Source organism: Cuculus canorus, chromosome 1 (assembly GCF_017976375.1).
Source record: "Cuculus canorus isolate bCucCan1 chromosome 1, bCucCan1.pri, whole genome shotgun sequence".
Taxonomy (NCBI): domain Eukaryota; kingdom Metazoa; phylum Chordata; class Aves; order Cuculiformes; family Cuculidae; genus Cuculus; species Cuculus canorus.
The window spans coordinates 24,965,127-24,992,575 of record NC_071401.1 but is presented as its reverse complement, the minus strand read 5'-3'; the positions used below and the strand labels follow the sequence as shown (position 1 = coordinate 24,992,575).

The window sequence follows — 27,449 nt, the reverse complement described above, 5'->3', positions numbered from 1 at the left end:
TAACCACATAAAAGTAAATTATATATTAATAAGCTTAACTTGCAGGATTTAATGTATTTACTTTGGATGCAATATAAAAAACTAAAAACTAATTACAAACCACTTTACTCAGGCACTTTACTTACTTTACTTACACCTGAACAACCTCCAAAGTTTCCTTCCAATCTAAATTTTCTATGCTTCTATGACTTATGTCAAAATAAATGTACTGGGTTTTTTTTGTATTTTGGCTTTTTATACTAGAAGTATATATTATCATATTTTAGGACTACGTCACTTTTCACTTTAGTCCACATTCCAATCATAACTGTCTGTATCTTGGAAAACAAGTAATTCATTATTACCAGAGATGAACAAGAACTTTTTATAGCTTTTATTAAACCAAAATATATACTTTAAAGTAAAATGAAAGTTTATGTGAATGTGTAAAACCCATTATCTTGGCTTTTACTTACAATTAAAATTATAAGTATATACATCTATACTTAATCTTTAAGAAAATAATCTAACACAGACACTGAAAAAGGCACTATGGTTCTAGAAACCATCTCATCACAGAATTAGCCAGAATCCTCCACAAGAATATAACTGCTCTTAAAAAGTTTGAAAAGACATTCGAGAACAAAGGTAGGCAGTGTATAGACTTTGTGTTCTGAACAATTCTTGCTATTAACATGTTTTAAAATAAAAAAAACCAAAAAACAACTAAAAAACCTAAGTACTATGGTGTAAAGGAATACTGGTAGGAGAGTTATAACGTTATTGAAGTGTACAATTACCTTTGCAGGGGTGTGTATCCAGATAGCAGGATTAAAAAGAATGTGATCACATAGTTGCTTCAGCAGTGGTGCTCCATGAGACAATCCATCCAAATATTTCGCAAATGACAAAAATTGTTCAAGAACTGCTCTGGTTATATGAACTCTAGATGACTGGAGGAAAATAACCAGAAAGAACAAAGATAAAGAAATCCTTCCTTAATATACTTACAGCAGAAACTGAAGTGTTATTTTCACCGGGCTCATCTTTACTAAATACATGCAAACTCATACGTGTTTATGTCACTGAATATGAAAGGAAAGCAAGAAAAAATACCAGAAGCTTATACTTTCTAACAATATTCATGGTCCTTCTAATGGCTATATTTAACAGGTTAAAAATATTCATGAATAACTAGGGTAACTTTTTTATCCTGTTTTTGTTTGTTTGTTTGATTAAATCCACATTTTACAGCACAGTGCCTTGAGAACTTTGTCTGAAGTCCCTAACCCTTCTCCAGTTAAATATGTGTTTTATTGAAATTGTTTTTCTTACTATAGAGTCACACATTACTGGTAGATTTGCCTTTGTTCTTAGACATGAGTATGTATTTGAAGGATTTCGTTTCAAAGTTTCCTCAAATTTCAAGACAGTAAAATCATTGTTGAGCCCTGCTCCTATGCAGCAACACGGCATGAGTCCTTTGACAAACTTCTTTACACACAAAGTTAACTAAAGGAATTAATTGGAAAAACCACAAAATCTCCTTCCCCTTGCATCCCTAAAAAATGTTCAAACTACTTTTAATGCTGTAAAATACATTCTGGGAACATGCAGATTTGTTATTTTTAGAAGTAAAGACTGTCAGTAATACAAGTTGAGCCTGGATGCTGAGTTTCCTTTGGCTTGTACATCACAATTCACAATAAATAGTCTGAAACTAATAAGAACAAAAATGTTATTTTGAAGTTCAAGTGAAAAAAAAAAAAGCTCTCTGAAGTATTTGATCACATGCAAATGAACAACAGATAATTTACAAATAATAAAATTAAGCCTGGCTAGGAAACAAAAAGATTTTTTTCCTGTAATGTGTGCCAATTGAATATAAGGATATACTGAAAAGATAAAATACATACTTTTGAAAAACTGCAGCTAAGAAGAACACAGCATAAGAAACTCCAGAAAACAGCATATGCTGTAAGAATTATGTTGTGACAGAAATCAATCAAGATCCTTTAAATATTCAGATATCCTGAAGTTTAATGATTGTAGGAGTTGTTAATTAGAATAGTATACAAACTTTTTTTTAATTTCATGAACAACATTCTAAATAGATGTATTAAATTTTTTAACCCAGGTAATAGACACTCCCACCCGAGAGGATGCAATACTGGACCTGATGGTCACCAAGCTCCTCAGTGATGTCAAGATCGGAGGCAGCCTGGGCTGCAGTGATCACGCATTGATGGAGTTCAAGGTCCGGAGGGATGTGGGACAGGCGAGAAGTATAGTCAGGACCCTAAATTTTAGGATAGCAAACTTCCAGATCTTCAAGGAGTTTGTTAGTAGGACCCCACCCTAGAAAATGGTCTTCAGGAACAAGTGAGCAGAACAGAGCTGGCAAATACTTAAGGATGCTTTCCATGGAGCGCAAGAGCACTCATTCCCCAGATGTAGGAAATCAGGCAGGGAAGGGAAGAGACCAGAGAGGCTGAGTTGAGACCTGTTGGTCAAACTGAAGACCAAGAGGGAACTGCACAGGCAGTGCAAGCAGGGACAGGTAAACTGGGAAGAGTCTAGGGATGCTGACTGGTTGAGTAGGGATGGGGTGAGGAAGGCCCAGGTGCAGCTGGGGCTGAACTCGGCAAGGGAAGCAAAGACTAACAAGAAGGGCTTCTATAGGTACGTCAACCAGAAAAGGAAGGTTAAAGAAAGCATAACCCCACTGATGAACAAATATGGTGACCTCATATCCACAGACAAGGAAAAGGCTGAGGTGCTCAACAACTTCTTTGTCTCAGTCTTCACTGGCAACTGCTCTCTTCTCCCCTCCTGGGTCAATGGGCAACAAGGTAGGGAGCAGGGGGGTAAGGCCCCTTCCCTTGAATCCCACAGTCCTGAGGGAACTGGCTGATGTGGATCCCAAGCCACTCTCCATAATATTTGAATAGTCATGGCACTCAGCAGAAGTCCCTGGTGACTGGAAGAAGGGTGACATTGTCCCCATTTTTAAAAGGGGTAGAAAAGATGAACCTGGGAACTAAGTGGACTTGGGAAAGCCAACAGGTGTGATCTATCTGGACTTCTGTAAAGCCTTTGACACAGTCCCCCACAACATCCTTCTCCCTAAATTGGAGAGAGATGGATTTGATGGGTGGACTCTGATGGATAAGGAATCGGTTGGATGGTCACATTCACAGAATAGTGGTCAACAGCTTGATATCCAGATGGAGATCTGTGGCAAGTGGTGTCCCTCAAGGGTCTGTACTGGGACCCTTTAATCTGTTCACTGATGATACAGACAGTGACATCTAGTGCACCCTCAGCAAGTTTGCAGATGACACAAAGCTGAGTGGTGCACTTGCCACACTCAAAGGATGGGATGTCATCCAGAGGGACCTGGACAAGCTGGAGAAGTAGGCCTACATGAGGCCTGTAGATCTCATGGGGCTCAATAAGGCCAAGTGCAAGGTCCTACACTTGGGTTGGGGCAATTAGTGGTTTCAATACAGGATGGGGGATGATGTGATTGAGAGCAGCCCTGCGGAGAAGAACGTGGGGTGCTCATTGATGAGAAGCTTGACATGAGTGGCAATGTGCACTCACAGCCCAGAAGGCCAACAGTATCCTGGGCTGCATCAAAAGAAGCGTGGTCAGCAGGGCGAGGGAAGTGATTCTGCCCCTCAACTTAGCTCTTGTGAGACCCCACCTGGAGTATCAGGTCCGGCTGTGGAATCCTCAGCATAAGGAGGATATGGAGCTGTTGGAACATGTCCAGAGAAGGGCTTTAAAGATGATCAAAGGGCTGGAACAGCTCTGCTATGAGGACAGGCTGAGAGAGTTGGGCTTGTTCAGACTGGAGAAGAGAAAGTTCCCAGGAGACCTTATAGCCACCTTCCAGTACCTGAAGGCAGCCTACAAGAAAGCTGGGGAGAGACTTTTCACAAAAGCTTGTAGTGTTAGGATGAGGGGGGATGCCTATAAACTGGAGAGGGGAAGTTTTAGAACAGACATTAGGTGGAAACTCTTCACAATGAGGATGGTGAGGCACTGGCACAGGTTGCCCAGGGATGTTGTGGATGTCCCCTCCTTAGAAGTGTTCAAGGCCAGGCTGGATGGGGCCTTGGGCAGCCTGATCTAGTGGCAGGTGTCACTGCCCATGGCAGGGGGGTTGGAACTGGATGATCTTTAAGGTCCCTTCCAACCCAAACCATTCTATCATTCCATGATTCTATGAATCTGCACAAACCATAGTGCTCTGTTCAAGAGAAAAGGGCTCCATGAGGGCTCACTAGCCTGCCTATATATAACTTACAGAATCAGAGGTAAGAGCCTACTGCAGGAAAAAGAAACAACAACCTTAGTCTAGTTTTTCAACACTCTAAATCACACTTGGTTAGTACATAAAACACAGAAGCATAGGAAATAATCTGCCTTTAGGTATTACTTCAGCGAATGTAAAGTCTTTCTATTAGAAGAATTTATTTCTTTAGCTGAAAATAATATAGAGAGCAGAATGAGAGGAAGCATTTATCATACTTCTTCAAAATGTAGTATATTTTTAAAGGTGATACTGTTATCTAATTTCACTGTTGGACAACACAATACTGAGGTTGTAACTTCTTCTCAAATGACTGTTACTCTGACCACATGCTAATGAGAAATACAGTAGCAGAATTCAAGAATGTCAGAGTAATGAGATTCAGTTGTAAGAGTACCACTATCTTAGTGCAGTAGTTTGTTTTCAGTTTATTAAATCACAGTAGCAGGGTTTCATAATGACTTTGGGCTGGAGGCAGGCAACGTTCCTCAGTCAAACATATGAACTGAACTCCATTTTTTGATGACTGCTCACAACGTCTGAAAACAAGCAACTAAAGGGAATACCCCTTGCAACAGTTTCTTTCAGAAATTGAATTATTTTTCAGTTTTTCTTCTTTATAACACAAAGTAACTATTTCAACAATTTCAGAACTGAGCCATAGAGGATTAAATTCATTTTTATTAACATGCTGAAAAAAAGAAATTTAAACCAAATTAGGACATTCCTGTGATAACATTTGTACAAACTGGGAACAAGAGAACTTTCCTAAATGAAAGCCTGGGGAACAAAGAGTGAAGAAAATCAATTGAAAATATGTCAAAGTGATTCACAAACAGAGCTAAAGTAAAAGCATAAATTAGACAAACAGGTCCAACTCCAGAAAACTGATTCTTCGAATATTGGCATATAAGAGGATGAGGAAGATGAAAAGACTCCTGTAGACAAGTTATAAGTAACACAAATCAAAAATACCTTACATCACAAATATATTTCATTCTACCAGTCCTTTGAGTGAAGTGATTGAAAATACCACAATGACAGTAGAAATGCTAAGAATAAAGGTAAAAAATACATCCAAACATACCTTTTCAAGGAGGTATCCAATGACTAGAAAGCCTTTTCCACCAAGCATTTGTTCTTGCATGGCTACTGAACTCTTAAGAAGCTCAACCAAGAATGCCAATAGGGTAGCACTGCATGTAAAGAACAAGCATTTTTTTCAGATTAGAAACGCAGAAAAATCCATCTGATACATTCTCAATATTCACCAGATATTAAGTGAACAGAAACTTAGAGTGGTGAAAAATCTAAGGCACTTAGAGCGGCTTAAAATGGTGAAAAATCCCTTGAAGAATATAAATCTTACTTTTTCTGTTGTCAAATTTCTCCAATGATTGTTCACATGTTACAACAGTAGGAGTGGGAGTTCATGTTCAAAGAGAAGTGGAAAAAATATTTTGTCAGCTTTCCTTATTTGACCAGGAACATCTTGGGTTTTAAATATGCAGTCCATTCCACAGTTTCACTCCCTAGAGCTGTTACTACTATAGAAATGAGGCATAAAATAGCTGAACATGCATGTGGGCCATGATGCCCACCACAAACTACAGTGGAAGAACATCAGGATGAAGAGCTTTCTTCATATTTTCTCCAAACCAAACACAAGAATAATATCTAAGCCTGACCAAATAGAAGTTGGGAATCACTTTCATTTGGTTAGGAAAGAGAGAGACTCTAGAGGCAGTAAGGAAATCACCCAGCAGCCCACTCCAGCAGTTCTCAATCTGTATCTGTGAGGTGTTCGGAAAGCACAGGGAGGGAAAATGTTACAGTTCAGAAACTGAAGAGATATTACAGCCTTCGGAGACAGACTCCACAAGTCAGTGAAACTATGTTGGGAAAATCAACAGCAGAAATCTATGATAGATCAATGCACTGTGAGAGAAAAATCACAACTGGCTCTTGGGTGGTGAGACGGAAACAAAAACGCCCTTAACTATTGCAGAAAAGCACAGAGGAAAGGGAGAAAGAAAAAAATACTAGAATATTTATAAAAGAAAGGAAGGAAATATTTTACATTATTTTTCAAATACCTTGAAAAGGTAGATGAAAGAATGCCTTGTACTGCATATACAATGTATACATAAAGCCATTATTCCTTTTCTAAAAATAAAATAGTTATTTATTCTCCTAGCTGGACAGACAAGTATCTGTAAGCACAAAGGTTTTCACACAGGTGGGGGACACAGGCAAGGGAGAGGGTGAAAACTGTTGCTTTTGCAGCTATGAAAAAGTGAATGAAAGGAAATGTCCAATCTGTATTTTATAAATTTCAATTTTATTTACAGTATGTAGTCACCTAAAGGTTTCCTCACTGTCCAAATACAATATTTTATTTTGAAATAAAAGTTGACATTGGTTAATCCATGCCAGCACCAAAACATAATCAACGTGCTGAGGCAAACAAAATTTATTCTATTTGGTGAGCAAGGCTGCCATGTGAAATGTTCACAGTAGGCAAAGTACATGCTGTGAACATGAAATAGTGCCTTGTCTTGCTTCATTGTTGAGTGGTCACAATAATCAGTCTAAAATCACACACAGAAAGCTCCACAGAGTGTCAGCAGTAAAAGAACACAGAAAATGTCCACTTACAGCTCTCCAAAGCTTTTATCAAAACAGCCTGTCAAGCTGTCACATCAATTTCAAACCAGGTTATATGCATCAATTTTCTCTAACCCCAACCAAAAGTTTCTATTTGTCATCTGAAATTAGACACTCATCATTTTTACTACATGACAATCCATAAGAAGCTCAAGTAATGAGTTGAAGATTTATATTCAGAATTTTTTTTTAAAAGAAATGGAATGAGACAAAGAAAATTCCATATAGATGGTGTTTACTATCATCCTTCATGAATAACCTTACGACTTAGGAGAAAAATCCATTATGCATAATGGGAACCTGAACATATATAAGTCTATAGGACCAGATGAGTTGCATCCCACAGTCCTGAGGGAATCAGCTGATGTGGATCCCAAGCCACTCTCCATGATATTTGAATAGTCATGGCACTCAGCAGAAGTCCCTGGTGACTGGAAGAAGGGTGACATTGTCCCCATTTTTAAAAGGGGTAGAAAAGATGAACCTGGGAACTACCAACTCATCAGCCTCAACTCTGTGCCTGGGAAGTCATGGAACAGATCCTCCTAGAAGCTATGCTAAAGCACAGGGAGTACAGGGAGGTGATTCAAGACAGCCAGCATGGCTTCACAAAGGGCAAATCCTGTATGATAAGCTTAGTGGTTTTCTATGATTGGGTAACCACAGCAGTGGACACAGGAAAACCAACAGATGTGATCTATCTGGACTTCTGTAAAGCCTTTGACACAGTCCCCCACAACATCCTTCTCCCTAAATTGGAGAGAGATGGATTTGATGGGTAGACTCTTTGATGGATAAGGAATCGGTTGGATGGTCACATTCACAGAACAGTGGTCAACAGCTTGATACCCAGATGGAGATCTGCTGCAAGTGGTGTCCCTCAAGGGTCCGTACTGGGACCAGTGCTGTTTAATCTGTTCACTGATGACACAGACAGTGACATCTAGTGCACCCTCAGCAAGTCTGCAGATGACACAAAGCTGAGTGGTGCAGCCGTCATGTCGGAAGGATGGGATATCATCCAGAGGGACCTTGACAAGCTGGAGAAGTAGGCCTGTGTGGACCTCATGAGACTCAATAAGGTCAAGAGCAAGGTCCTACACTTGGATTGGGCAATCTGTGGTTTCAACACAGGATGGGACATGATGTGATTGAGAACAGCCCTGCAGAGAAGGACTCGGGGTGCTGATTGATGAGAAGCTTGACATGAGCCGGCAATGTGCGCTCACAGCTCAGAAGGCCAACCATATCCTGGGCTGCATCAAAAGAAGTGTGGCCAGCAGATTGAGAGAGGTGATTCTGCCCCTCTCTTCTCACTCAAGTGAGACCTCATCTGGAGTTTTGTGTTCACTTCTGGAATTCTCAATGTAAGAAGGATATGGAACTGTTGGAATGGGTCCAGGGAAGGGCTACAAAGATGATCTGAGGGCTGGAGTATCTCCCATACGAGGACAGGCTGAGAGAGTTCGGGTTGTTTAGCCTGGAGAAGAGAAAGCTCTGAGGAGATCTTATAGCAACCTTCCAGAACTTGAAGGTGGCGTACAAGAAAGGTGGGGAGAGACTTTTTACAAAGGCATATAGTTGTAGGACGAGAGGAAATGGGTATAAATTGGAGAGGGCAAGATTTAGAATAGATACTAGGAAGAAATTCTTCACAATGAGGGTGGTGAGACAATCAAAGAGGTTGCCCAGGGAAGTTGTGGATGCCCTATCCCTGGAAGTGTTCAAGGCCAGGTTGGATGAGACCTTGAGCAGCCTGACATAGTGGGAGGTGTCCCTGCCCATGGCGAGGGGATTGGAATTAAAAGATCTTTATGGTCCCTTCCAACTCAAACCATTTTATGATTCTATGCATAAAGTTAAGAAACAGCATACAACTTTGAAAGACTAGGGCATAAATTACAATAATAAATACTATTAATATTATATTGAGTAGTAAAAAAATATTCTTAAAACTTATTTAAAAGATTGTTGTACCTTGAACATGTCAGTAGACTTAAGTTTAAAAGGTTTTACTTCCAGTTGTGTAACTGACTTATAAAAAGCCCTTTTCTTTGTATTGTCGTTTATTTGTCAACTCTATCAACTTAAATATGAACTCATTGGATGGAATTATTGTGATATTAATACAATCTCTTTGCAACTGTTAGTAATTCTAATATGACTCTGAATGCAAGTTATAGGGCACAGTGACACTCTAACAAGAAAAATTTTTCTCTCTTTTCTTCTTTTTAAGTACACATAAAACACATCAGTCCACTCAGAATAATCAGTGGCCAGTTAATACTTAGCCATGCCACAGACACAGAAACAGATGAGCTGACTCTATGTAAGAAAGACTGAATCATCACTTTGCATACAGACAGATCCCAGATATCTGGTTGGCCTTCTGAGCTGTGAGCGCACATTGCCAGCTCATGTAAAGCTTCTCATCAATCAGTACCCCAAGTCCTTCTCTGCAGGGCTGCTCTCAATCCCAGGTATCACTTTTTAGATATTAACCACCTTTATGCCAGCTATAGCTGAACTGATTAATCCTGCCTGCCCACATTGTCTCTGCAGAGAGCTACCTTCGTTGTCACTGCAAAGCGATGCCAATGTTTCTAGTTCCAGAAAAACGTATTAATCCAGCCGATACTTTTGTGAATGAGCTATGCCTTTTCCCAAGTCTAAAATAGCTTTTAACATCTATTGAACCAGACGCATAAAGACCACCATCTGCGGTCAGATCAGGTCTGCAAGCAGGAATTCTAGCTTCTAATCCTTCTGCATTATCTGAGATTGCCACCATAAATAACAGAGTTGACTGTAGTATACAGTAATTCAAATCTTGGGATAGCACACATGAATGCGTCATTACCCTTCACACCTTCAAGCACATAAAAAATTCCAAGAACCAGAAAAAGTAGCAGTTAAGAACCCCCAGGCAGTCACATAGAGGCAAAATGAAGTTTGAAGTGAACACTGTATAGGACTATGCTGTTGATTAAAATTAGCACCATAATTAATTGTAAGCAGCAATCTGTCCATTACGCAGGAAAAGAAGTAATTAAAAATCTGTAATATTTTTACTGACAAAAGAACTGTAAAATCAAAAAGAAAGTGTTTTTAAATTCTCACTGCACGTACAGTACTGAAGCTTTTACTACCTGAAGACAGTAAGCAGAGATGGGCTGAAAACATACCACATGCTTAGTTTGTTTTTTTTCCCAGAAACCTTGCTTACATTTGTTTCAGGTGAAACTTCCTTTTTGGAGCAGTAAGGAGAGAATGAAACTGCTCTAAATAACAACTACTGCATAAACCACTGATTTTACACGTTAAGTTATCAATCATATACATTTTATGCCAGAGAGCGTTCAATCTGACCATAGAGAGACAGCAGTTAACAATTTCCAGACAAGCCTTCCCAGCTTCTTCAAAACTTCTTGTTTCTCACACGTTCGGACACACCTCAAGCAAACATTTAAGTGTGTATGTGTGTGTGTATATATAGATATCCATACTGACAGAATAGATCTTTCCTCTAAACATTGCATTCTAAGAATTTAGGCTTCTAAAGAACTGACTAAATAATTTAGAGGACTGTATCCAGAACTTCTAACATATTTCTAAGGAGAGTCAATTCATGTAGTCACACAGCTGAAAATAAACTAAACCTGAAGATTTTAAAAATAAAAATTTATATTAGGAGAAAAAAAATTGCCAAAATTATCCTTTTAAAAAAGGTTGCTGTTGGCAAAGGGGAAATAATATTGATTAGAAGACTGTCTTCTAAGATGAAGAGCTTTTCAAACAGAATTTAACAAACTTACCGATAACTAAAATGCATTGGATTGCTGCAGGGCTCACATTAAACTTGCAAAATTCTGTGCACTGCCATACAAAATTTCTCTCCATTCTTGCCTATTTTCAACTCCCCTAGATACAAAGGCAAATATAAGGGATACTTCAGCCCATTCCTACATCTCCTTTGTACACCACACTCTGCCTAGAACAGATCATTTGTTTGCAGTGCAGCTAAGATGGATACACAATTAAAGTACCTATGTCAACTAATCCTAAATCAGACAGAATTATGATTTCTACTGAAAATATAATTAATTTCAGGACAAATTTGTTCCAGCAGTTTTCATTACTAAGAAGTAGAAGAAAATGATTGCAAACGAAAACACAAAGATGCTATATTTCCAATGCTTATGATAATGCTTATTCTATAATTAGCATGTTGTAGAGACAGTAAGTCTCTGGAATGCTGATCACATTTTTCCCTTAAATATACAGGTCCCTTGTGAAGACTTTTTTAAAAAAAAACAAAAACAAAACCAAAAAAACCCTAGAAGCACAGAATTGGTGTTCACAGTTTATAACATCTGACTGGAAGATTTATCTTAAGGATGCTTTCATGTCTATACATATGTATTACATTTGTGAAGCCCCTACCTTTATAATTCAGACAGTTATTCTTATGACATACACTGTGACGTTACAAATACTAACTAGTTATTTCATTCATCGTAATATATAGATATCATACAAATAACTACTATATTTCAGTAGTTTATCACTATGTTTCAACATTACAGTGTTTCAACATCACAATCTTCAGTCAACAGTCATGCAACCTTCCTCCTTCAATAAAAAGTATACTACGGCAATTCACAAAAACAGCTCCTGTAGGCAAGTCTTCAAAACTCCAAAATATGACACTTCCTTCTTCATTAGAAGTAAGACTAATTACATATGTTAATATTTTTACTGTCCATTTATACTTACGGGAAAATTAAAGGACAAAGGCTTTGGAGGAATAAAAACACTCTAGAAGTCAGGAATTTGCACCACTAGGATAAAAGTGAAATTTGTCTAGGGATTTTTTTGTTGTTGGTGGTTTTTTTTTGCTTCATTTTTTTTTTAAGAAATCACTCTATAGATCCATTTCTCAAGTCTACTCTTCCCATTATAATTTTCTCTGAAAGATTTATCGTAATTACTTTTAAGGTTCATCTTGGATTTTGTAGTACAAAGTTATCTGGATTATGCTTTACAGAATGCACCTTTAATTAAAGTAGGCAGGTAGCTATAAAGATCTAAGCATGCTGACTAAAACCAGAAGATTTAACTTGAAGAGGTTAGAATGATGTAGGTATTTTTCTGTCTGTTTATCTTTGGGAAGGATCCTTTATAAACTAATACCATTTATATTCCCAGCTTCTCCAAAACAAGAAAAAAGGATTGTATGATAAAATCCATTACAGGCTGTTAATACGATAAGTTTAGAAAACTAATCTTAGCATAAATAGATAAAGTGCTATTAAAGAATGTCATACACATTAACATTTTTTTTTCAAAAAAAAAAATCCTACGGTACTTGCCCCTTAAATTCAATTCCAAATGCAATAATGTCTGAATTGAGATAAATTATTAATAAATATTTCATGGTATGAACTATAGCATTAGCAATATAGTAACAATATATTTTGATGCACAGAAGATGTGAAATGATCTCCACTTCCTTACTTTATTCCTTCGTGAAGAAAACCAAATCACAAAAGGTAAGCGGGGACTTAAAAAAAATGTTTTGACTGCATTTATAATACAGGTTGGGAATATAAAAACGGATTTTCATCAAGGTATATTCACAGCTACACCATGAAATCAACCATTTGTGCATGTTTCAACACAGTCAATTGCTCTGCTGCTACATTACTAATTACTCATATTCATTTATTCATATTTATGCAGTCATGGCCACTAAAAGCCTGTGTGCCACAAAACATCCCTCAAGCAGTCTGATTCGGAAAATCCCTTTCCTGCTGTCACAGTTTGGAAAATTCCAGTACAACTGATTTCATCTGAGCACAGCTAGGTTATAACAGAGATCTGAAAATTCTGGTATTATATTCACCGTCATTCCCGCAGAAAAATCATGAGGAGAGAGTTATCAGCACCTTACTTTGCAAACTCCAAATTGTAAACTGGAGGCAGCAATGGACTGGGACCTGGGCTCTCCACCAGAGGCACAAAGGGAAATGCAAGGATAGCAGAAAGGATGATTTTCATACCCACCTCAACTTTAAATACATGGGCCACTTGGAGCAAACAAGAAAATTGTACCTATCACAGAATCACTTGGGTTGTAAAAGAGCCTTAAGATCATTGAGTCCAACCATAAAAATCACAGTGCCAAGCCCACCACTAAACCATGTTCCTAAGCACTACATCTACACATCTTTTAAATACTTCTAGGGATGGTGACTTAATTCTCTGGGCAGCCTGACATTCATCTTAATTGCTGTCACAATCTTAAAGATAAATTCAATTAAATTTATGACATTATTAATTAAGAATTATTGGAAATGCACAGATTTTTCACATTAAAACAATAAAGAATTAAGACACCTAATTTTATTTCCTATCAAGCAGTGCTATTTCCTATCTGTGGAAACTGATAGGAAAACTGCTTATTTCATATTGTACTTCGAGAACTGTGTTCATCAACCAAAATGCAGATGCAGGAACATTATTAGTTACACATGAGAGTCTAAAAAGTTATAATCTGAATATAAAAAATACTAAAAAAAAGAGTACAAGATATTAATTGATCAAAGAAAAACCACAAAAATTACAAGAACAGATGAAGAGCAGCAATTCAAGTATTATTCTTCTCCCTTCACCCATGTCTCCCTTTCACTGACTTACAACAGGTGGGCAATACACACTATATCAGGACTACCTAAATTAAAGAGTCAAAATAACATCAATAATAAAACTGACTGAAACGATGCCTACATTCGCTTTCCTACAAATTTGGAGCTAGTGTGTGTTTATATATGACCCTTAAGAAAGTTAAGGTGGGCCTAGGACTGACTTTATTTAGTATGATAAACAGCAAAACTATTTTTAATGTATGGGATCTAGCAAATCCAGTTAGTAATGTCTAGGATAAGCACAAAAAAGAATTTTTGTAACAACCTAATCTGTTTAAGCAAACAGCTGTAGGTCTTTCTACTTTCTACTTTTTCACTTTCCCAGTATGTCACAGTCCAAAGCCACCAGCTCATCTGAATTAACACTTGCAATTTATTCTGTGATGGAACTGAGTCAGTGCCAAAGACAGCACACCCAATAACTTGTCAGAATCAGTTTGTATGCCAGTGCTCAGCAGACCCAATGAATTCAAAACCACGCATGAGAGACCACAAATGAACAAAGCAAGTTCTTTCTATCATATTACCCATATAGTATAACCAAATGTATCAACAACAGTATCATAATAGAAAAAGCACTCAATATTTCTTTTCATTCCATAAACACCTTATTGACCTAAACTGCTCAATTTTCTATTCTAACCAGAGTACTGAAAAGCAGGATGAAAAGTAGCATTCTTGGCATTCAAGTTGATAGACCACTCTTCAGAATAGCAGGCACATCCTTTAATCTAAGAAAACACATTTAAGATATGAACTCAGTTTCCATTAATTTCAGTGTATGAGAGCATAAGAATGTATACAGTGCTTCAAAAGCAGAATTGTAGGTTATTTAAATTCTTGCTCTCACAGAAGATGCAGATAAGGCAACAGGGATATATACATTACAGGAATAAAGAACAAAGAATACCATTAAACCACAAAATTTCTTTATTCATATTGCTGTGCTTTATAATTTATTTTTTATTTTCAATAAATCTATTAATTTAGAAAAGATTAAAATTTTAAATGGTATCAAGACAATTTAAAACGAAGGTGTTCTTTCATAATCCTGTTAACAAACCCCTTCTAAAGTTAAAAAGAAAAAAAATAAAACAAAATAATTAAGAATCTTGAACTTGTTAAACAGATATCTGCATATCTGGGAGAGAAGCAGGTGTGAGATGGATTCAGAACTGTAGTCTGGAAACTTAGGACACTTAAACTAGGATATCAAGCTGAGATACTTCCTGTCTCACAGAACACATTAAGATAAAAGGCAGCACAGCTATTAAGGGACAACTCCTGAGTTCCTCCAGCTGGCCACCAGAAAGAAATAAAATCTACAGCCATAGTAATCCTTTACAAACATAATGGTCTTCTATCATCAAGCATCATCTGGACCTTTTTTTTTTTTTTTTGATGGCAAAGAGGCATAAAGATTATCTGCTTATAAAAATATGTAATCGGTAAATAACAACTATTTTTCAGAAAGGAGCAGTGCAGCCCTCTGTTGCTGCTGTAGGAATATTTTCATAGATAAGAAGGATATACACAAGTATCTGATACAGTTCAATTGCATTTTGGAAAGGAAAAAAGCAAAGACAGAAAAGTCTAAAAAATAAGGGGAGAGAACTAAAGAAACCAGTAAGCATACTTCTCCCTCTATTCCACTCCACAAATGAATCTTAAATATAGCCCTGGTTTGCATGTTTAGCCCCCTTTACTGACTATACCCTCTCTTTGGTCCCAGAAGTCTTTTGTTCCTTTATTTGCATACTTTCTCCTTCACTTAAACTATTATGTTCCTCAATACCTACATCCCATTAAATTAAATGCAAGAAACTAACGCACATTAACCAAAACCATGGTAATTCAACATTTAAGTTACATTTGCTTAAGTTTTTTCAATATCTTCTCGAGTTAGGGTCATGTCTTGTTGTATTATGCATTTGTAATATCATATATTATAATGAATTACAGATCTCTTTTTAGAATATAATCTAATTATAGAAGAAACAGTGATTTATTCAAGAACAGCTTTTTTTTTTTTTCCTACTCACAGGTTAACTAACTCCAGAAATGTTCTGTACATTTTAAATTGAATATTATGAATATTCTAACTCTCTGCAAAGGCCACACACTTTGGATGAATTAGTCTTTATCTCAACTTATAAAACTTATATTACATTAGCTCTCCATTTTTAGACAGATATAGTTAATGCTTTACCATTTTTTACAGACCCAGCTTATTAATGAACTTAACACATATTTTATTCATACATATGGGCAACATATAGACATAATGTTCCTTTAACTGGAATAAAGCATTTTTGCCTACTACTGTGCCAGTAAATAAAACCAAATAGGGAATATTTTTTTCCACAATTATTTCAACACAAGAATTCTTTTTTCTATTCTTCTTACTTCACAATACTTTAATGCAAAGTTTATTCTGGAAAACAGACTACTAAAGAGTAAATAACTCACATGAGCCAATACATAACCAGCTTTTCTATCTTTAACATTGAATGAAATTTAACATTTGTACCACTATACTGCCTGGAAGTAGCCTGTGGTACTACTTCTAACATTGCACTAAAATATTCTCTTCAAATACATTAACCTCTTGCACTACACAACCAAATAAAACCACGAGCCATCTTAGCTACAGCTCTTTGAGTTACCAAAGGGCAAAACACAGGACTGACAAAACTTCAACAAATTGACTAGTTTCTTAAATTAGATTGAGATTAGTGATCTTTGATGAGAAATTATACCAACATACCACATTCAGTTTAATTTTTCAAAATTGATGGCAATTTTAGTATTATTTGATTATTTTTCAGTTATTTATTACCGAACTATCTAATACAACAGAAAATATCCAGAATAATTAACAGCAGAGTATTCTAAGCAGGAAAATAAGCTGTGTATTATAAATTATGCACCCATTTTATAAATTTATTCAAATACAAATGTCAGCTCACGCTGCCCCCAAACACTATTTTCTAGCAGGTTTTGGTTACATATCATCCCATCCTACAGGGAAACACCATACCAGTTTTTGAGTACTACCTTTTCAGTTTCGTTGCCTCCAAAGGTTCAGGCAACACACTTTGTCCTGACAAGCTTAACCATCTTGTGTTGCCACTAGAACGAGATCCTGCCCTGACAAGCAGGTGTCAAGAAATCTTTGCAAAAATAACTACAGCTGAGCTAGCTTTGAACCAGTCAGTGTGTGTCCTGACAGACTCCCAAGCAGTCCTTTGTGGGCTGCACATGGAAGCATTCATTTAAATTCTGTGCACGCAAGGTTTTCAGCCCAGGGGCTCCTTCCATAGTGTCATTGCAGAGACTTCATATGTCCTCGTTTAAAACTCTCTTAGTGCGTCCCCAGTCACTGTTACAATTGTAATATGGCCACAAAATAACTGATCTCATCTTTACGACTTTCTGCGCATTTATTAATATGGAAGAAGATATCTTTTCTTAATTTTGAATGTTATTAAATATGAATTCCAAAGACACAGACTTTGTGAAAGTAAACAACATTGCACTGTCAAGTAAAAGCACATTGGTTTCTTTTAGAAAGGACTGTCAAGAACTGTGACAAAACTATCCTTAAAGACTCTAGAGTGACTTGAATTCATTATTTAATCCAATCCATACAATTTTATGCCAGTTGAATCTCATCATGTTAATACCATTTAGAGATCTCTACAGCAAACCACCTTTTGAAAAACAATATTACTTTCAGAGGAACAAGAGTAAAATGTCTGTCACAGCATTTACAAAAGAAAAGAAAACAAACATTGCCACAATGAAACCAGAAATATTCTTAGCTTAATTTAATTTTTATAAAGAAGCTTACCAAACGGTTGTTTCCACCTGGCTGTCATGCAGTTGTCGATTGTCTAACTGGGCAAAGAGAGGAAAAAGTACTTGAATTCCTCCAATGGAATGAATTGCGCTGTGAATGGAGTGCGTTACGATAGCTTTAACATCCTAAATTAGTAAAATAAATAAATAGAAGGAAAAATCTCAGTCAACCTCAGTTTTAAAGGACAGTTACAAAATAACTTGGAACAATTTAACACTGAATTGAATGTAAACTAAATCAGACCTGTTTTAACTTATTTTCAGTACTTATGTTTCAATTATAATCACTCTACATAAAGGCAAGCATTAAACAGAAGAACTTCAGTATAGTGGTAAATTGTGCCTTATGTATTTCTTAATGAAGAAATAAACATTTTTTGCTCTAGAAAGTAAGCAAAGAAAGAATACTTCCAGTGATAGATATGTTAAAGAGCTGAAATAATACAACATAACAATCTTTTTGTACACTATCTCACAAATCCTCTTATTATCCAAATGATCTTGAGCTAACAGTAGTCACAGAACATCGATGTAGCAGCACAAACCTGAAGCATAAGAGCATGAGGGGAGTGTACAAAAATGGAAGGATTTTCCTTTGGTGAGGATTCAAGGCATAGCTGAGCATCAGTAGCCTTCGCATTGTAAGTGAAAGCAATACTACTTGCAAGTTTCCCATCATACAGCACTTGTTTATGGTGCTCAGCCAGATGAATGTCACTTTCAGATTTAAATTTGAATGTACTCTGAAAATAAAACACAAGTTGTACAAAGTAAATACTTTAGACAAAATCCTTACCACAAAATATGAATAAAATACATTGAGCTTGAGAGGGAATATAGAAAGTGCTAAACTTCTCTTTAATTTTCCAGTAATTTAATGCTACTGAAAGAGACAATTTTTTGTAATTTATTCTACTCCACATCAAAATGTTGATATGGTATTTGGTATTTTATGTATTATTTCTCCTTCCTTTCAGCATCAGTGTTAACAAGTTTCAGAAATAAGTATCTAGAAGAAATGTGTCACATTAAACTGCTATAAATATATTAAAATAAAAAACAGAGTATGCAATACATTAAAAATCAAGAACAAATTAAATACCTTGTATTTTACTTTATACAAACTCATTCAAATCAGAATACTGAATCCTATACTATTTTTATTAAAGGAATCACTATTTTTAAACAGCATTAAAATCCATGCTTCATTAACATTGAGGAGTGTATATATAAACAAGCTACTTATACACAAAGAAAAAACCCAAAGAAAATTATAAATGCCATATTTCAAATTAATGATTCCCACACTCAGAGCTCTTACAAAGGAAGATTGAAAATTTCTATTATTCTTAAACATACCATGATTCACGTCTGATCTAAAACTGGGTTTTCTGGCAACACTGACAAATCAATCAAGGACAAGAAGATAGATTTAGGCATTTCTGCAAAGTCTTGTCAGCTTATCTTGGCACATAACTCCTTATGCATTTAACAATCATTTGACAGTAGCAAAAAAACAACTAGTAGCTACCCACAGTGCTGTACTCATATAAGTAGAGCAAATGTGTTAGAAATGTCCATCATTTAATTAATGCAAGATATATGATACATTATCTTTCTAAAATCTTTACTGAATTGAAAATAATTTATTGCTAATCTTATGAATAAGCTTACTTGATTTCACTGCATGGAGCCATCACAATTTTCTTTATCCCTTTGGTCCTAGCATATCTTTCCCACCCTAAATCCACAAAATACAAAATCCTGCATCATGTCTCTAGGGTTCTGGTTATCCAGGCAAGAAGAATTAAAGTAGGCAACTTATAGGGTAACAGCTGCTCTTTCCAAACAAATTACAAGTTCCTACATTTTATGTAAACACATAAAACCTTTCCAGCTTTTGCAGAGCTCCCAAGGCTGCTGGAAATGCTGAAGAAAGTCTCCTGCTTACAGCCAAATGATGGGAAAGTGCATCTGCTCAAGTGACTGACACATGGCACTTAAAGGTCTTGTGACAGGCATCCATTTGTATATGGGTTATAAAATTGACGTAGACTGAATAGGCTGGGCACCTGCCTGCAGCTGCTGGAGAATCCTTGGAGCAGATCTGTCAGTCAGCCCTGTCCCATAATTGGTGATGTTGAGGGGGAAGAAAAGCAGCATTGCCATGCTGAAAATGTAGGCGATGCAGGGACCATAACAGAGAATGCAAGTAGGAAGACCAAAAGCAAGTGAACAGGAAATCAACGGATTAATATAATTTGGCAAATTAGTACAATGTTATCTTTGGCAGCATTAGGAGGGTTGACAGCAGGTTGAGGGAGGTGATTCTTCCCCTGGTGAGGCCACACCTGAAGTTCTGACATCCCCAGTACAAGAGAGCTATGGACTTACCAGAGAGAGTCCAGCTAAAGGCCACTAACACCATGAAGTGACCGAAGTATCTCTCCCTATGAGAAAAGGCTGAGAGAGTCAGGACTGCTCAGTCTGCAGAAAAGAAGCCTTAGGGGAAATCTTACCAATGTGTTTAAACATCTGAAAGGAAGGTGCCAAAAAAGACTGTCCTCTCAGCGGTGCCCAGCGACGGAATCGAAGGTGATGGGCACAAACTGAAACACAGGAGGTTCTCTCTGAACATCGGGAAAAACTTTTTTACTGTGAGGGTAACCAAGCACTGGCACAGATTGCTCAGCAAGATGGTAGAGCCTCCAACATCAGAGATACTCCAAAGTTATCTGGACACGGTCCTGGGCAACTGGCTCTAGGTAGCCCTGCTTGACCAGGGGGTTGGACCAGATGACCTCAGAAGTTCCTTCCAACAACCTCAACCACTCCGTGATTCTGTGATTTTCACTTGGGTTAGGAGTTCATTTTGTAGGGGAACTTCCAGTCTACTTACTGCTCTGTTCATCCTGCAAAACTGTTTAGAACCAAAGAGATTTCTTTTGGCTGAAATTGAAATGTCTTCCAGTTCGTGGTAGTCATCCAGCCATAAGGTTCAGACTACAACCAAATCTAAAGTAATAATCACAAAATGCACACACTGTGGGTATACAACTCTCTGAACCAAATGTTTTAATCTAGAAACATGCTCCTCTTGTGCCACACCACTTATTGAAGCAGAAAGCCACAAACAATGAGTATTATGTCTACAGCTTGAGAGCTCTCTCTCTGCTGATATGGCTGGCTATATCTCACTTATCAGGAAATGACTGCTAACAGGTTACAGATTTGTCGTGAGGAAGGTGGTGATGTATTTCTCCTCAGAAGGTATTTTTAACTCTAAGATAAATCTCTGTGCAGTTTCTGAAGAGATAGAAATAACTTAGTGATTTAATTGATTTCCAAAGATACCTGCATTCTGTATGTAATATTTTTTGATGTTTCACCATATGAAACCACTTCTTACCCAGAAAATGTTTCATGCCTCTAAGCTTCATCAGATCTTAAAGCTCAGCTACTATCTTATACTATATAATTGGGCTGAGCAAATTAGAATTTTCAGGTGTGAACAATTTAAGTCTCTGAAAGGCCAGTTTGCATCAGGAAGTCAGGTAAGAGCAAGAATGTGATCTCTAACGTCCAGCAGTTTGAGGTTTATGTCAACTGAAACTCATTCAGACTACGAAACATCATACTGAAGCGTTCTGAACTGTTTGCACCAATGCAGAATTTGAAAGAATTTACAGAAATAAACTGAGATATCAAAAAAAGCAAGGTTGGGGTGAAGGCCACAGTCAGTGCCCAGGGATCTCTAAATTAGAGGATGTGGTTCCTTTTTTTTTGATTGTGAGTAGGTACTCAGTTGGATGAAGGTGAGAAAAAAGGTTTCTGTTTTGTTCTATTTTTTTTTTTTTAATAAGGAAGTTAAAGAAAGAAATTGTGTTATTTGTAGGCTCCTGCTCTAGGAACCTGCTGGTTTTAACTGCTATTAGCAAAACACACTTTTAGATTCTTAGACAAGGAAGGAGGCATTAACTGTGCTGGGAACAAGACGTGAAACTAAAAACTTGAAAACAGAGAAACAAAGAAAAATATTCCCAAAGTATTAAATTTCATCTAACTGACATTTTACAAAAACCAGTAAGAAAGAAGAAACCTAGTTTAAGGGAAACCTATGAATCAAGCAAGGTAATTTGACAACACTGTAATAAGGTTATCACAGTAACTACTGGAAACATCATTTAGTGTGAAAGCATGTATGCCTCGTGAACCCCTTCAACACTCACGAAGTATTACACGATAATTTTCACTTCATTAAACAACTGAAAGCATTATTCCTATTTAATCTCTTCAGTATACTGCTGTTGGTAAGTCAATAAATCCATGAAGATTTACTATATTTATTATTAAATAGTATAAAGTCACATTACTTCCTTTTGTACAACCAAAAAAAATATTGGCAGAAGTATTTGTTCAGATGAAATACAGTATTTGTTTTGGAATAAAGCACTCCTTGTTTGCATAGGTGATAACACTTCTGTTGACTGACTGAACATTTTCAGTTTCAAGGTAGGTTTTAAACATCAACCTTATGCAATTAGACTTCCTCTTCTCCAAGTAACCTTGACATATTTGGCTATTCACAGTACATACAAACCATAAAAGATATTTTCAGCTGTCACTGCCATTCAAGGGTTAGCTGTCATAAAAAGAATTAAGGCAATCATTTTCAGCACTCCAAATAATAGTATTAGAATCTAACTGTTGATTTTTACCTGCTATTTTGTAAAGTTTTTCTTTTCAGAGTATACAATATATACTAAAAACATGAAAGCTTATTTCAGATGATACTTCAAATTTCACAAATCAGAAAAATAAAATTTGGGAATAATTGATGGTAGAAATTCAACAGTGTTTAGCTGTGGTTAGATTAACTTTCCAAGTCGTCTTCACCAGGCACTTTCTGCCGACTTCTGCAAAGTAACTGTAGTGTTCTTCTTGATGAAATAATTACTCTAGACAGCCACTCCAAAACATGTGATTGTTCATACTACAGGTCCAAATTTAAGCATGCACCATTAATTTGTCCAAATTGTCCCCTAAATGTCACCGGCAAAGCAAGAGTAAAAAGTTCAACTTGTACTTCAGCAGAACTGTTTATAACTTTGCATTTGAACAGAATTGGTTATTTATGCCTTGTTGAATGTTAATTTGCCTCAACTCAGGTTTTAAACAGAAAGAGCAGAGAAGAAAGTTATTCCCCTGATATTCGGTACACCAAATACAAAATTGCTCTAATCTAATTATGGCCCAAAGTCATAAATTCCACATACAAATGTGTTTCAGCTATGCTTTAAAAATTATTTGCATTTTTCAAAAAGCTGGTGAAATTAAGGATAGTCAAGATACTTGAAGAAATATTCTTTTGCTGAAAACAAACCACATAGCTCTCCTTGATCTTAAAAGGAACATCCACATGCAAACATACTTTCCAACTATGTCTATAAATTATTTTCTTTTTCCAGTTTTACGTGATATTTTTCCATTATTACCTTATATCCAGGTCCTAACTGATGTATTGCAAAGATCTGTGCTGGGTTGAGAGCTTCAGTGAATACATATACTGCTCCAAGCTGGCCACAGAACACTCTATTAGCATCAGCAGTCTCCGAAGAGCCAAGAAAACATTTATCGTAGCTCTGTATCAGAAAAAGGCAATGTTAATGAAGTTCAGTCATACAAACTGTACAGTGAAATAATATTTATGTACAGCCAATGAAGGCAAAAAATAAAAGAAGACTGTAATTAAGAAAATAAATCAATCTTTCATTTTTTCAGTACCTGACTCCCCGTAGCGAACAACTTAATTTTGAATATCATAGCATTAATTATTTTACAGGTCAGTATTGCAATGTTGTTATGACTGGCTGCTAGGATTTGGTTTCTATTAGTTGTTCAACATACAACAGAGAGAATTAGAACAGTACATTCAAGTACCAAATAACCTTCCCTATTGCCTTCTAGGAAATTTGAAAGCCTTGAAGTTCCTTGTAATTATAATCACAACTCCCATTGCTAACACATAAGAATATGCATTTAAATGCACTCTTCTTTCACTGTTGTGCTAACTGAGCTAAACACCTCTAGCAGAAAAAAACCCAAATATGACTTTTTCTTGTTTTCAGCTGGTGCACACTATTCCTCTATGACCATGGCCTCTAATGATTTGGTTTAACCTTGAGCTCTTCTGTGTTCTTCCACAGCTACAAGAGTGGTTATTTTCCATTCTTCTTTCCAACAACTATCCCTCTGCACAAAGATCTTCTGCAGCTCTCCATCTGCCTATTTCCCATTATTTCAGATTTGAAGTGGGGGGTTGTGACTTTTTTAATTTCCAATTTAAATGTATTTTGCAAGGTTAAGTTCTCTGGTGCTTCCAAGAAAAAAAAAAAAACACTTCCAGATGAAACAAAGTTTAGAATTTAACTGTATAGAATAAAGATCTCCGGAACTGGAAAACAAGATGCAGCACAAGAGGAAACATGAAGCAGAAGGATCTCGGCTTCTTTGAACCACAATACTTTCATTGAAATAAGGATCAGGTCTCACTTTTTCAGCTGAATCAGTAGAACCTGCATTAGGAAGCCTGCTTTTTCATCTTGCCTGGCTGATGAGTTTTACCCTAAGAAATATTGTTGTCAGTCTGGAGAATGGAATAAAATATGGTGAACTGCCTCAGCAACTGATCTAAGTGAATAAGCTATTAAAAATGAAAAAGGATTCTATCTAAAGAGTTAGAGGGAGATCAAAGATCTGGAGCCCAGCTTTGCAATGAGATAAGGTAAAAGGTATCCACAATTTTATCTCTGATTTATCCTCCTGTTGACCCAATACCTCTTCTAATATTTTGCCCTTGGCATTTCTAATTTTTTTTTTTTTGACAAAGTTAAAAGACTTCTGAAAAAAAGTCCTACACTAAAATAGGTTCACAAAGTCTCATATCCAGGATACACAGTGCAGAAGATGGACTATGAGACCACTCTGACTACTAGCAAATCTAATGATGAAACTTCCTCACAATTTTCAGTTAGTTCACTGAAGTCTTGCTTAGCCTTAAAGACTTTATTGACACCTGCACAACTACTGTCAAAATGTTAAGTCAATTCATGTTAGGCAATTGCCATTCTTAATGCTTATTTGAGGAGTTTGTCTCAGCTACTGTTTGCCACCCTTTTCAGACATAGATTCCTGCCTATTACAAGGGTATTTTCATGGATTTTTCTAGTTATCATTAATTGTACAACAGACATTGTAGGTTTCAATGGATTCTGAGTTTTACATCTAGGTCTATTAACTTACAGTATTTCCAATTCTGTCTTTTTTTCATTCTTACTGGATTGCACTTTCCCAGTGTTTAATTCTTCATTCTGGATTAGGTGTTTCCATTATTTTTTATTGGAGGGGAGGTCTAACTCCTGATCTTCTTCTAATTTTTATTCACTGCTCTTCCAGTTGCCAAACAATCCATAAACCAGTTTTATTTATTTATTTATAAATCAGCACCTAATACTTGTAGCTCATTTGTTCTTCCTCCAACTTTTTCACATTTCCACAGCTTTAAACCCGTTGAACACCACCTGATCCAAGTTTGTTTGCCTATTTCTGTACATCCCTGGTAGTATGTCACTGATGACTCCAAGATGAGGTGACTGATAGATCTGCTTCGTTGAGTGCCTTGGTCCAAATTGTTCTATTTTATTTTCATTAAAAATTGAACTCTTGGGACTTACAGACCTTGTTATTTAAGGACATAACACTATCCTTAATATTCTTCACACTTATAAGCCTACTTTCACATGCAGCCCAAGGGTTATTGATGTCATTGACCTGTTGATTTTCACCTCTTATGCCAACTTTTAAAAACCTTCTAAAGTTTCCTTATCATATAATGGAAATGCAAAGTTCTGCAAAAGATGTCAGGAGATCATCAAGTTTATCTTCATCCAGCTATCTGAAAATAAAAAACCCTTCAACTAAACCTCGGTATCCCTTTATTCTACTCCTTTAAGAAAAGTTTTACACTTTCTTCCATGTTTCTTCACATAAGGAGGGAAAATTCGTCATCTAACAGCAGTAACAGCCCAACGCTTCCAATTTAACTTCCATCTCAAACTGTATTTATCTCTCTCTAAGGCATACAGAGTTGATCATGACTACTGGTCAGCTAACAATTGCACACAATTGATTATGTTATACTACCATGCATTTAACTTCATTTTTTTTTTTTGCAATCTCTATAGCTCTATCTATTCCTTGGAATATAACTCAAAGAGTTACTTACCATTAGCTACTATATCTTGTGTAGCACCCTAATGCAATGAATTTCAGCATTGCTATGGTTTTTATATATTATTGAATAGTAATAATAAAGTCAGAGCCAAAAATGGCTCTATGGAAACTGTATATAAGCAACATGGAAACAATTATATAAAGAAGTTAACAGTGTCTTCCATTTCTTTTCATCCACATTCATATCTTCCCTCTAACACTCAGGCTGAATATTGTGTAACATTTTTAATACATGAGGTCTCCTCATAAAATTAAAAATATTGAAGAAAGTTTGAGCGATTTAAAGTTTTGCATATATTACACATTTTGCGAATCTCTATTTGAAACCATGTCTATTAAGACAACATACATTTCTGAAGAATACAGATGTGTAAACCTTAATGACTACTTCATATAACATCCTATATCTTGCTGCCCATATTACAGAAACAGTTAAGAACCGAGTGTCTTCATAGCTGTGTACAAATAAGAATGAATTAGAATACAAAAAATCCCACATTAAAAATGAAGGGGAAAAAAGGATCTTTTTAAACTTCCGCTCTTTTTGTCATCTACATCCTTACTTTAGCATCTTCCAGGGCATATAAGAAAACTGTAGACTGAGATATTCTTCAGTTCTTGTTTGGATAAAAGAAGTAAAAGTCAGATATTGAAACAAAAGTCATAAAAACATAAGAGAATTGCAATGCAATATCAGCCTGAGAAAAAATACAATAAAATAAATTCATAGTCTTTACCAAGAAAAAAAAATATGCTTAAAAAAAATTAATTCAACTCAGTCCCTTAATCTTATGCTCAGTAACACAAATCTAATGAATGCTTTATTAATTCAAAAATATTTATTCATAACACATTTTGCTCAGTGGTTTGACAAAGGGAACAACTGAAAAATCTTGTCTTCATTTTATTTAGGGTTTTAAACACTATATTTCACTAATCTTACAATGTTCCTGTATAAGAAGAGACTGAAAAGACCAAAGAGCACTTAGCCAATAATATGGACCTCCTGCCCCTTTCTGAGTTTTCACAACTGTACAACTAAAACTATCAGTATAAATGACATAAATAGTTATGCACAACACACGACGTAAAGAAACACGAACGACTAGCTGACTTGCATGGCTTTTTCTTTTCCCCCAAAGCTATTATGGTAATTTCTTGTCATCTTGCAGGAGACTAAAGATATATCTAAGTGGAAGGGTATGAAGGTAGAAGTCAACAAATAAGATGAATAATTGCTCAAGACTTTTCAAGGGAATACTTTTAAGAAAGTTCAAATACAGTTAAAACAAAAGCTTCTCTTCCTAGCTGTTGTATAACAGTGCTAAGGATCCTACATATGTATTCTCTGTTTTCATTTTCATGCCTTTTTACACCCTGTTGCATTCATACATCTTTCCTGAATTTCTGCTACTTTCTATTCTGTTTCCTGCTTCTGATATAATAGAATGTTGTTATTAAAAAATAGACAGCTAATGATAACTAGTGTCTTTCCTAATTTACTCTTTTCTCCAGCAGACAAAGAAAAATCTTAGCAGAAACTTATAGCAAAAGTAAAAAGACTTATATCAGAACATCTACAGCTTGGTAAATCAATCTCACCTAACAAAAAAATCTGTGAC

At 36.2% G+C, this 27,449-nt stretch overlaps 1 protein-coding gene across 11 annotated transcripts in view; it reads right to left on the bottom strand.

The window, feature by feature from the left end:
- The window catches only part of NBEA (neurobeachin), a 498,960-nt gene that overhangs the window by 347,267 nt on the left and 124,244 nt on the right, over nt 1-27,449 (bottom strand). For all 11 annotated transcript variants that reach the window (XM_054056357.1, XM_054056365.1, XM_054056384.1 and 8 more), the window contains exons 8-12: nt 23,031-23,177; nt 18,081-18,278; nt 17,528-17,661; nt 5,388-5,496; nt 780-932 (exon numbers count right to left, since the gene is read on the bottom strand). In XM_054056357.1, coding sequence (XP_053912332.1) covers nt 780-932; nt 5,388-5,496; nt 17,528-17,661; nt 18,081-18,278; nt 23,031-23,177 — 741 coding nt within the window. The remainder of the gene's footprint in view (nt 1-779; nt 933-5,387; nt 5,497-17,527; nt 17,662-18,080; nt 18,279-23,030; nt 23,178-27,449) is intronic.